This window comes from Neovison vison, chromosome 4, assembly GCF_020171115.1.
Source record: "Neovison vison isolate M4711 chromosome 4, ASM_NN_V1, whole genome shotgun sequence".
Lineage (NCBI taxonomy): Eukaryota > Metazoa > Chordata > Mammalia > Carnivora > Mustelidae > Neogale > Neogale vison.
In genome coordinates, this window is record NC_058094.1 from 26,025,595 (window position 1) to 26,039,037 (window position 13,443).

The 13,443-nt window shown below is 34.5% G+C and overlaps 1 protein-coding gene across 1 annotated transcript in view; it reads left to right on the forward strand.

Moving 5' to 3' along the window:
• CSMD3 (CUB and Sushi multiple domains 3) overlaps positions 1–13,443 on the forward strand; it is a 1,253,935-nt gene that overhangs the window by 612,476 nt on the left and 628,016 nt on the right. Inside the window, exon 11 of the mRNA XM_044245069.1 lies at positions 4,497–4,618. Within this exon, the coding sequence (XP_044101004.1) occupies positions 4,497–4,618 (122 nt within the window). The remainder of the gene's footprint in view (positions 1–4,496; positions 4,619–13,443) is intronic.

Sequence of the window (13,443 nt, forward strand, 5' to 3'; positions counted from 1 at the left end):
TGTCAAAGCAGTTGCTTAAATTCCCCCCCCCCATCTTCTTTACTATCTACCCTCTTTTTCTTTCTTTCTTTTCTTCATTCCACCAACTCTTCCCTCATGAATGATCTTAAAAACACTATGGTTTCTAGATATATTAGGCATAATAATTAATCTCATTCTGCCTACCGCCTAACTGATCTGTTTCTTATTGGCAACCTTAGATTAAGTTGGATCTTCTTTTATTTTTCTCAAAAAGCAAACTGAATCATAAATTCATACAGTCATTTCTATTACTGATTCAATGCCTTATGTCCTCTCATCCTAATACAAATAGGGTGACTCCGTGAGACAAAGAGCAGGAAGAAGCAGGATTGTATAAAAACTTAACCTTCATGACTAGGTTAAATTATGAACAAGAACTAGAAAAAAGAAAAATAAAGAATCTCCGTACTTTATTTTTGACTTGAAAAATAAGTCCATTATATTTCTCACTTTTAAAAGGAATTGCATTTGCTGGGTTTTAATCAGATTTATCTGATCCTGTACAGTCTGCCTTTTGCTGATTTTCATTCTGTCCCTTTCATGGCATCTCCTCTGTTTTCCAGTTTTCTGCTTTGGGTTCATTTCATTATTATTCCACATTTATATGCTTCCTTTCAGTGAAGACATGGATGAAACTTGCCATTCTTATGCAGATAATGCTCAGATATATTGGAAGATTAGTCCTAATTGTTACTCCACTTCTGACACTTTATCAGCTTCTCATGAAGACATAGGGACTGGGATGTCCAATGAAGTATTATTAAATAGAACTACTTATTGATAGTTCCACACACAGATTTAAATAGGTTTTATCTTTCACCTTCAGATGTGGGGAGGGAGGTGGTAGGGTTAAGGGGGCAAGAGGGAGGTGTTTCATGACCAAGAGTCCACAATCGGAGAATTAAAATTGATTCAGAGAGTGGTTTCTATAGATGTTTATCTTAAGCTTAACAATAATTGGTTTTTCATGTTTAGGTAAATCAGCATGTTTTTCTAGGTAGATATGTATGTATTAAACAAAGTAAAATTAAAAACAAAATAAATTCTGGTGTATTAAAAGGGTTATAACCATTTTGCAGGTCACTACTTAAATTCCACATGTTTGTTAGATTGTTACAAATTAAACTTCCATGTAGGAATTCCCTTCATAATAAAAACATCTCTGTACCTGTTTTTCTAAACTATTAGGAATTTCCTTCCCAGAAAGAAAGTGCAAGAGAAAGATAAAATGTAGCTGAACAGAATCCTTCTAAACATATGTCAGATATTGTGCAGAAAGACTAAAATTCTGACACTCAACCTAGAAATCTGTACTTATTTAGTGGAGTTCTATTTTCTATGTGAAAACTCCACAATTCCTACTTATGCCCATTAAGAGAATAAATGCTATTCTGGTGGTGTTCCTCTCACTTGTCTTATTTTCCTTTGTCCACTGTGATAATAGATTTCTACCATGTTTCATCCATTTTGTTACAGCAAATCTTTTATTATGTCAGTAGAAAATTAATTCCCAAGCTCGTTTCATTTTCTGGGCATTTTTCCCTCCCTAGATTATTAATTCCTTCATTGAAAGTATTTTATTTTAATGTAAAAACTATTTTTCACAACTTTGCAAGTATTTGAAGTTAATATAGCTCAAACTAGAACTCCTATAACTTCTTAGAAACTAATTTCGTGAGCCACTTTATTTTCTCAATTTTTCATCAGTGCATTGTTTTATATTTTACATTTGCCAGCATGGGATGATTTTTTTTTTCTCTCAAATGTCCCTAAAAATATTTCATTTCAACCATCTCTAATAATAGTCACATGCTAATTAAAAAAAAAAAAGATAATGTCTTATGAAGTGCTACTGGGGAAATGGGCAGCTTGTTATTTTGTAGCTTGATCTGATCAGAATGAATTTGTTCTTTATAAGATTTCTACAAGAGCCATGGGAGAAAGTCTCCTAAATTACCGAAGGAGGAAAACAAAACTTAGAAAGAAAACAAGTATTTTTCTATGTCACTTTCTAAGAATAGCTTTTCCTGATCTGTTATCTACTTCCATAGGATTTTTTGATCTATTACCCCCATAGTATTTTATAAATCCAACTTACTTATGAGTGATTTTTACTTGTCATTTATGAGTGTTTTTTTTTTCTTTATTTTCAAAAAGACAACTTCTTAGTCTAACACACATTTACAAAGATTCTTCGTCACCATGTAGGGATCACTTACTTGCTACTCCATGTAAGAGCTATGAAAAAGAACTTGGATGTCTGTTCCAGTAGTAAACATCCCTGCATTTTGAAAGCCACTGCACCAAGAGTTAACAGAGGTGAAAAACAAGGTCTTGTCCACAGAAGATTATAAGTGTGTATACATCTTGTAAAACAAAGCTTGCCATAGAATTGCCAAGTAGTGTCTCACTCAAAGAAGCAGTATGTCCTATCAGGAAGCTAATTCAATTAACTTCAAAGCAATCACTGAATTGCTGCAAATTTGTTATTGCTATAAATTTGTTATTGCTGTGAAGTTCTTAAAATGTTTATAACTGTACTTTCTATCAGATCGCTAGCACTTGACCACCTTTATACATCTGTTGTTCAAATAAATGTTCTGTGACGACTACAATCTATTACAGAGCCCTGAGTGGAGGAATTAGGAATACTTCTTACAAAAAGAAGTGACACATCAGCTTGGCTTTGTTTAAATGAATAGAATTTCTGCAGGGGATATAAGAAGTAATAACATTTTTGACTGGGAAAACATCATAGAAATAAGTGGAAATGATAAAGGGTGTAATACATTCAAAGAAGAATAAGAATTTTTTTTTTTCTGGCAGAAGTTGAATGTCTACTGTATAAAATGTACTAGAAAAGAAATCTAGGTCCTCACAGTTTGGAATTTATTCTAGAGGAATCAGAGATCAAGCTTTTTTTTTTTTTTTTTTTGAGATCAAGCTTTTTAATGAAGTAAAATAGTCAAGTCTGTCTTTTAGAAAGATAAATATAATAACACAAAGATGGATAGGACATGGAGAAATATCAGTAGAAGGAAGGAGTTAAGCAGCTATTTCTAGTTCAAGAAAAGATGGTGATGAAGTACTGGGTACTGGCAAGAAAAGAAAAGAAGGAAAATGGAATGTTTTAGATGAGATATCCACAGGTCTTGAGGAGTGTTTATGTCTGTATCGGAGGGAAATGGATGGATGAATTAAGAGAAGTTTATTTAAAAGCTCCATTAAAACATTTTATAGAATGTCTAGCAAGCAGAGAAACATTTACTCTAGAAATAGGAGATAGAAAAAATGGTAATATACATTTGAAAGTTATCAGCACAAAAATGATTGCTGTAGGGACGCCTGGGTGGCTCAGTGGGTTAAGCCGCTGCCTTCGGCTCAGGTCATGATCTCAGGGTCCTGGAATCGAGTCCCGCATCGGGCTCTCTGCTCGGCGGGGAGCCTACTTCCCTCTTTCTCTCTACCTGCCTCTCTGTCTACTTGTAATCTCTCTCTGTCAAATAAATAAATAAAATCTTTTAAAAAGAAAAAATGATTGTTGTAGTCGAAGTAGTGAATTAGATTAACTATTCAGAGAGAACACTGAACAAAGAAAAATAGTCCATGTAATCAATTTATAATTCTGCTATCTAAGGTTCAAATGCAAAGGAAAAAAAAATAGAACAAGAATACAGGGTATGGAGCATAATGATTTAAAACAATTAGGTAAAAATCAAGGGAGTTCAGGACTGTGTAAGGGAAGGCAAGATAATTTCAAGTAAAGCCTATCGATACTTTCCATTACTGCTAAGAGATCAAGTATGTGGAAAAAATGAAGAGATATTAGATTTAGCAATTAGGAGTTCATTTCTGGCACTGAGAAAGCAATTCAATACCCAAATGAGAGAAGTCAGCTGTAATACATTCAAAAGTGAATGGGAGGGGTGCCTGGGTGGCTCAGTCATTAAGCTATCTGCCTTTGGTTCAGGTCATGATCCCAGGGTTCTGCTATTGAGTCCCACATCAGGCTCCTTGCTCAGCAGGGAGCCTGCTTCTCCCTCTGCCTGCTGCTCCTTCTGCTGTGTGCGTTTTTTCTCTCTCTCTCTGATAGATAGATAGATAGATAGATAGATAGATAATTTAAAAAATAAAATACTATCTGGATTGCTTAACCCATGGCTTTGTTTCTTACTCTTTGTGGATTTTTGTTAACACAGTATTACATAACTAGACCTCTCTCTAATTAAGATAAGTTATAATGCCTCACACTGTTATTCATAATTAATTTTCAATTAATGTTGAAAATACTGAGTTTGTGAACTTTAGGGTATAAAAAAGACCCTCACTTTGATAAGGGGCATAAAGCCCTAGTATACATTTCACTGTGGTTATAATTGTACAATCTTGAATTCAAAGTCTGTTTGCAAAATACTTTATTGCTAAAATTTTGCATGCAGGATAGACTCCTTTTAAAAATGCAATTTCTCTTTTAGTGAAGACGTGTGGCTCTAATCTTCAAGGACCAAGTGGCACCTTTACGTCTCCCAACTTCCCATTCCAGTATGACAGCAATGCACAGTGCGTCTGGGTCATCACAGCAGTGAATACAAATAAGGTAAGGGAAAACCAGCTGTGGTAGAAAAGCATAATCATAAAGACAAAGGCAAAGAGATCATGAGGAAAATGTAGTAAAAGCAGTTCATAACTGAAGTTTGATTTCTGCAGTATTTTCTACTTATTCTCTAAACGTAAACCTATATAAGAATTTTAGAAAAAATAAATTTTAAACAAAACAGTTCTACCCCCAGTTATTAATATAAATAACAACATATTCAAATCATAAATTAATGTTTTCTGAGATATATTTTTGAAGGTTATAAGTACATATTTCTTTTTCTGGTTTTGACTTTTTTTAAAGAAGCCATGAAACATGCCTTTTCACTTCATATTTTTTCTTCTTGACCTATTATTCAGATGCATCATGTTTTAGTATATAGCTTACTTTTGTTTCCTTGTTTCTCTATTACCATAGGTCATACAGCTATTCCTTATTATAAGAAGTTGGTTTTAATGTGGTCTGTACTAATGGAGGATCCACATATGTGGATATTTTAAAAGGTTAGATTGTCTTTCTGTTTCACTAGAAATGAGGAATACATCTAAACATGCATATCCCACAATACTTTGAATAAAATTATTATGCTGCATGAGTGTTAGAACAGCTGAAAACTTAGCAAGTTTTCTTGTCTTCTCTCTCTCCTTCTTCTCCTTGTAAGAAGGACCTAACCAGGCAGAATCAAAATTCCTCTCAGATTGTATGATATCTTTCCTAGGTTAAATTAAGGCAAGTTTCATAGTAGAGCACATAAAACTAGTTTAGATTGTAGTTCAAATACTGATTTAGAATTTACTGTCACCTTTGATCAAGTTATTTAACCTCCCTGTAATTCTGTTTCTCTATCTATAAAAATGTGGATACTAAGAATATGCATTTCATAGTGAGCTGTGAGAAATAAATGAGGTAATAAGTACAGAGGGCTAAATATAGTAAGGACTTAAAACACATTAACTCATTGTTATTAGATAAAGTATGTTCTACCTGCCAGAATGTTTTAGGTTTTATGTTCATAAAACCTAATCTCGATGACAGCAATATGGTTTTAAAAATCAATTCAGGGGTCAGTGACACTTACCTCATAGAAAAGTCCTGATTTATGAATCAGAAGAATTAGATCAGAAGCTTATGCTGTCCCAAAACATCTGAGTAAACTTGGGAAAAATCACTGTATCTAAACTTTCAACTACATAAAGGAAATAATTTTACTCACCCAACTTGTGTCGTTAGTTCAATTCACCAAACATTTATTTGTCATGTATCCTCTCTGTGCAAATTATGGGTTGTTGAGAAAATTTTTTAAAAAAATCATGAAGTACTTGAAAAACCAAGTTACATTTATTGAACACTTAGCAATATGCCAGATACTATTGATAGCACTTTTTATTAATTATTTAATCCTCATAAGACTCCTGCTGTGAAATAGGTACTTTTACTGTCTGCACTTAACACAGAGGCTGAATAACTTGTTTAAGACCACATAGCCAGCAAAGGTCAGAGCTGTGTTATTCACAATGATACATCTCACAGGAAGGTATAAGTATCTTCTACCAAGATAAACAGGAAGTAAATTCATTATAGTATGGAACAAACACATTGTATCAGTCTTACATTGAGATAGAAATCTTTTTGTGTCATGATAATTACCTATAATTGTCATCAAAGTGTGGTAATTATCTTCTGTTCTATAAGATCTCGGCTTTGCTAAGTTTAATTCATTCTCACTTACTGAGACACCTGAGGTTTCACAGAGGTCGTTACATTTCTCCTTGTTTATCTTACCCAATCTGCCAAACCTTTATCTCTTCTTTTTCTCCTAAAAAAAAAAAAATCCAATTTTCTAAGGAAGACATAATTACTTTCACTTCTTTGCTATTTTTATCAAGTAGCTGACTGAGGACATAAATTTTTGATCTGTTGGTTTACCTCTATTTTATGATATCCTTAAAGAAATTGGCTTTCAAGCATTTTACCTGTGACCCATTGATAGAATTATACTTTTACATTGTGGTCCAGTTGACTTAACATACACACACACACAGTGCCACAAAATAACATTTTCCCTTAATACGTGAATACACTTCTCTGTTTTTTATTCTAATCTATTGTGATCTATTTGTTTTTAAAATCTTGGTCATGCCTCAATAAATGGATTTCATGATGCATGTTATAATGGGTTTTAACATAGTTTGAAAAATTGTGTTTTGCTTCTATAGATTCCTAGATCAGAACTCTTTTGAGGGAGCACCTGGGTGGCTCAGTTGGTTGTGTCTGTCTTTTGCTCAGGTCATGATCTTGGGGTTCTGGGATCAACCCTGTGTAGGGCTCCCTGATCAATGGGGAGCCTGCTTCTCCCTCCCCCCTGCCACTTCCCCTGTTTGGGATCCCCTTCTCTCTCTCAAGTAAATAAATAAAATCTTAAAAAAAAAAATAACTCATTTTGGAAGTCTATTGCTGGCATGAACCATTGGCACACAGCTTTCCTAGTTGGTGTAAACTTCAATGAACCAAGATGCTTAATCTATAATTTTCTTCATATACCATTGTTCAAGGTTTTCTTTATGTTTGATAATTTTTTTAAAGATTTTATTTATTTATTTAACAGACAGAGATCACAAGTAGGCAGAGAGGCAGGCAGAGAGACAGAGAAGAGGAGAAGCAGGCTTCCCGCTGAGCAGAGAGCCCGACGTAGGGCTTGATCCCAGGACCCTGGGATAATGACCTGAGCCGAAGGCAGAGGCTTTAACCCACTGAGCCACCCAGGTGCACCTGTTTGATTATTCGTATTTTTAAAAGATTTTATTTATTTATTTTTGAGAGTGAGCAAGAGAGAGAGAGAGAGAGAGAAAGAGAGAATGAGCAAAAGTGGCAGAGGGAGAGGGTAGAGGCAAGCTTTTTGCTCATCAGGGAGCCTGATGTGGTACTCCATCCCAGGACCCTGGGATCATGACCAGAGCCAAAGGCAGACACTTAACTGACTGAGCCACATAGGTGCCCTATGTTTGATCATTTTAAAAGCAATCGTGGTGTTCTAAATGTCCAAATCACGTATATGACTCATGGCAAAAATTTTGAGATTTGAAGCTGGATGAAACTGAATGGAACTGTTTTCAAATCTGATTTATCCCTTTCACTAGTAATACAGCTGTAGACAGTCAGGGTTTTTGAATCCTCTGAAATAGTTTATCTTTTTCATCTATTAGAGGTAATTATATCATACCATAAAGTTGTTTTACTGACTAGATAAGAAAATATGAATTATCTCATAGTAGAATAATTTAAAAAGACATTTATCATTGGCAAATAATTCCATCTTATTAAGAAAGACTGATGATTTGCTGACTTGTGCCCCTGAAGAAAATAATACACTGTATGTTAAAAAAAAAAAGAAATATGCTTGTCTTTAGTTATTTGTTAGATTTAAGTTATGTATTGATGCAGAATAAAATGTCCCTCTGTACTGTTGTCTTCCATCTTTGATTATTCAATTAATTAATTTATAGGCGACATACCATTAAATTAGTCATTTTTACTGCTCAGTTTACACACATTGCCATTAAGCTTACTAGAAATAAAGTATAATGACTAAGCATTACTGTCTTAAAGTAATATATGTTTTCAGGGTCACTTCATACTCCTTCCCCAAGCTTCTATAAAGGAATTTTTCCTTTAATTTTAGAATTTCAATGATGAACATAATTGAGGGCTTCCTCAGAACAGTAAGTTAAAATATTAGAACAAACACTTTAAACTAGCCTGGTCATTGAATTAATTGTTCTTCTTGCATTACGATATGCATTTGACATTAGCTCCATATGTGAAGTCAGTACTTTTCTGCCTTGAATTTTTCCTTAATTTTTATAAGGATGATCTCCCTTGATTTAATTGGTCTAGTGCATTTGTCTTCAATCTGATGTATGTGTGTTCTGGGGTACACAAACGATTCCCAGGGTGTACTTGGGGGAAGAGGTGAGGACAGAACACCATTTTCATGTATTCTGCTTTCTAATACTGTCCTGCTTGAAGACCCTCTTCTGTTTGTTCTCTTTTATCACTTTCCTTTTCATGATTGTCTTTCCTAGTTTCAAAAGTGTGTCATGTATTATCTTCCCAGCTGAAAGTTTTACATTACAAGCTGATGTTTTACATTATTTGAGTGTAAATAAAATTCCAGAGATTTAGACTAGAAAATTCTACATGCACACAGTTCCTGAGGGGAGAGTCTTTTAGAACAAAACAAAAAATATATTCACTAGGAAATATTTGAAGGAACTATTACCTTATTTCTTCTAAACATCAAACTTAAAGAAAATCCCACCTCTTTATCTCTTTATGTATGCGAGTATTTATTATGTATCTGTCATCTGTCTACCCACTTATCTTTGAATTTGCCTGTATCTCTGTCTATCCTAGAACTAGAATTTACAGTACATAGAATTATAGAGTAGTCTGACTTTTTGAACACATAGAATTTCCAATTTGTCTGATTGATTTTACAGTTTCTGCACTTAAAATATGCAGTCAATGTTTTCTAAAAACAAAATGGACTAATGTAAGATTTTAAGGAAACTATATTTAGAATATTTGTAAAATTATGATCTAGAAATTGCATCCTTTGCAGCTACTCACACTTAGAAAAAAAATGTCTATTTAAAACTGTAGGAGAAAGTAGTTATCAAAATGCTTTGACCTATGTCTGCAAAATTGTTTCAGGGCTGTCTAGACCAGTATTGTCCACTAAAAATATGTGAATCATATATAGAATTTTAAATTTTCTAATAGCTACATTTTTTAAAGATGAAATTAATTTTAATGCTGTAACTTATTTAACCACAATGTTATAATTTCATGTAATCAGAATAAAATCATTAATAAAATGATGTACTGTATATATAAATTTTTTCATTTTAAATCTTTGAAATCCAAAATGTATTTAATACTTTAAGGGACATCTCAGTTGAGATGAGCCATATTTCTAGTTCTCGATAGCCACACATTGCTGGTGGCTAACATCATACAGGGAAAATATCGAACATCACCACAGAGAATTTGACCCTCTGCTTTAGGGAGTATGAGTAGTGATGATGGTAAGTGGTTGGTCTTAAGGAGAATAAATATCCCATTGCAAGGAAAGTGCCTCAAGTGAAGTTTTGGGGGGGGCTTCAAGGGAAAAGAAGAAGGGATGCTTCCACTGGCAACCTGAGATTTTAGCTTTTCCTTACTTCTATAACTACCCCATATCTTTATTTAGTAATTTTTTTTTTTCATTTTTACTTAAGTCAGCCAAAATAGTTTTCTGTCACTTGTCACTGAGGAACCTTGAGGCAGGTGGTTAATGATATAGTCATAATTTTTATTGTCTCTTGACCTAGTATAAAGAATTTATTGAAATATTTAGCTTTGCTGTAGCATATTTTACCATATACTGCAAATTAATTATATGCTTATTTCCTCTACTTCATCAATATTGGGATAAGAGGGATCTATCTCTTGAAAACATATGGTGATGTCGGATTCCTTTACTCTTAATTTCTTGGATTTCTAATAGCTTTTTGAGAAGTGGGTCTTCTAATATAAATATAAATTAATAGTAATGTCAAAATAGTTGTTTTTTTTTTAAATTGAGTAGTTCTTCAGTATAATGTGCAGATCTGAGATAAAAATGTTGTAGAATAAAATTCTTTCTGGCTTTTTGGGGCGCCTGGGTGGCTCAGTGGGTTAAGCTGCTGCCTTCGGCTCAGGTCATGATCTCAGGGTCCTGGGATCGAGTCCCGCATCGGGCTCTCTGCTCAGCGGGGAGCCTGCTTCCTCCTCTCTCTCTCTGCCTGCCTCTCTGCCTACTTGTGATCTCTCTTTGTCAAATAAATAAATAAAATCTTAAAAAAAAAAATTCTTTCTGGCTTTTTGACCAGTTCTTTTTCTAATTTTAAAGGGTTGCACTTTTATCCACATAGGATGACTATTTTTAAAAATAATACTAATGTTTCTAGGATGTCAGAAAACCTCACAACTGAGAAAATAAAATCCATGGGGAGATCAGTAATAAAAGATTAAACTAACCAAGCATAGAAGAATACAGTTCAGAGAGAATGAAGACAGGCACATGAGGTTGACTTCACTTTAGATTACAGCTGTCTGTATTTTAGACTTAGTTTAGCAGAAGTCTAAAATGTCAGAAGAAGTAAAATTGGTCACGAGAAGAATGTGAATTGACTATGGCTTAAAAAATGTTAGACAACAGTAGCCAAAAGCACATTATTTTTATTCTTCACTATGAATTTTTTAAAAATATTTTATTTATTTATTTGACACACAGAGAGAGAGAGAATCTGAAGCTGGGTCCTCATTGAGCTCAGAGCCAGACTCTAGGTTTGAACTCACCACCCTGAGATCATGACCTGACCCAAAACCAAGAGTCAAATGTTTAACTGACTAAGCCACCCAGGAGACCCCAGGACTATGAATATTTAACTTGTTTCTAAATTTGGCTCACATTTGTACCTCATGATTCAAAGAATACTGTTTATATAAAACCTAGGTATAACAATGATGAAGTTTCAGGGACTGGCATGATTTTATTTAATTAATTAATTTATTTATTTATTTATTTATTTTTAAGATTTTATTTGACAGAGAGAGAGACAGCAAGAGGGGAATACAAGCAGGGGGAGTAGGAGAGGGAGAATCAGGGTTTCTGCTGAGCAGGGAGCCTGATGCAGGGGCTCAATCAATGCCTGTGATCAATCCCAGGACCCTGGGATCATGACCTGAGCTGAAGGCAGATGCTTAACAACTGAGTCACCCAGACACCCAACTAGCATGATTTTAAGTGAATATAATTAAGAATACATTCCGAATGTTCTTGACCTCTTTATAAGTGGTAACTTTCTCCTTTTTCTTTTTGTTTTAATTTTAATTTTTCAGTGTTCCAAGATTTATTGTTTATGTAGCACACCCAGTGCTCCATGCTCTCCTTAACACCCATCACCAGGCTCACCCATCCTCCACTCCCTTCCCCTCTAAAACCCTCAGTTTGTTTCTCAAAGTCCAGTCTCTCAAGGTATGTCTCCCCCTCCAATTTCCCCCAGTTCACTTTTCCTTTCCTTCTCCAAATGTGCTCTATCTTATTCCTTACATTTCACAAGTAAGTGAAACCATATGATAACTGATTTTCTCTGCTTGACTTATTTTACTCAGCGTGATCTCCTCCAGTCCCATCCATATTGATACAAATGTTGAGTATTCATCCTTTCTGGTGTCTGAGTAATAGTCCATTGTATATATGGACCACATCTTCTTTATCATTTCATATGTTGAAGGGTATCTTGGCTCTTTCCGCAGTTTGGTGATTGTGGACATTGCTGCTATGAATGTTGGGGTACAGATGACCCTTCTTTTCACTACATCTGTATCTTTGGGGTAAATACCTGGTAGTGAAATTTCAGGGTCATAGGGTAGTTAATTTTTTTTTTTTTTTGAGGAATATCCACACTGTTTTCCAAAGTGGCTGTGCCAATTGCATTCCTACCACCAGTGTAGGAGGTTTCCCCTTTCTCCATCTCCTCTCCAACATTTGTTTTTTCCTATCTTGTTAATCTTTTTCATTCTAACTGGTATAAGGTGGTATCTCAATGTGGTTTTGATTTGAATTTCCCTGATGGCTAATAATGATGAATATTTGTTCATGTGTCTGTTAGCCATTTGTATACCTTCATTGGAGAAGTTTCTGTTCATGTCTTCTGCCTATTTTTTGACATGATTATCTGTTTTTTGGGTGTTGAGTTTGGGCGTTGAGTTTTGGGTGTTGAGAGTTCTTTATAGACCATGGATATCAGCTCTTTGTTTGTAGTGTCATTTGTGAATATCTTCTCCCATTCCGCTGGTTACCTCTTTGTTTTGTTAACTGTTTGCTTTGCTGTGCAGAAGCTTTTTATCTTGATGAAGTCCCAAAAGTTCATTTTCTCTTTTGTTTCCTTTGCCTTTGGAGATGTGTCTTGAAAAAAGTTGCTGTGGCTGATGTCAGAGAGGTTACTGCTTATGTTCTTCTCTAGGATTTTGAGGGATTCCTATCTCATGTAGAGGTCTTTCATACATTTTGAGTTTATCTTTGCATATGGTGTTAAGAGAATGATCGAGTTTCATTCTTCTATGCATAGCTGTACAATTTCCCCAGCACCATTTATTGAAGAGACTGTGTTTGTTCCACTGGATTTTTTTTCCTGCTTTGTCGAAGATTATTTGACTATAGAGTTGAGGGACCATATTTGGGCTCTCTACTCTGTTCCACTGGTCTATGAGTCTGTTTTTATGCCAATACCATGTTGTCTTGGTGCTCACAGCTTTGTAATAAAGCTTGAAATCAGGCAATCTGATACCGTCAGCTTTGTTTTTCTTTGCAATATTTCCTTAGTGATTCAAGGTCTTTTCTGGTTTTATACAAATTTTAGGATTGTTTGCTCCAGCACTTGGAACAATGCTGGTGGTATTTTGATCAGGATGGCATTGAAAGTTTAGATTGCCCTGCAAAGTATAGACATTTTAACAATGTTTATTCTTCCGGTCTGTGAGCATGGAATGTTTTCCCATCTTTTTGTGTCTTCTTTAATTTCTTTCATGAGTGTTCTGTAGTTTCTTGAGTATAGATCCTTTACTTTTTGGTTAGGTTTATTCCAAGGTATCTTATGGTTTTCAGTGCTATAGTCAATGGAATCAATTCTCTAATATCCCTTTCTATAGTTTCATTGTTAGTGTATAAGAAAGCAATTGATTTCTGTGCATTGATTTTGTATCCTGCCACATTACTGAATTGCTGTATGAGTTCTAAT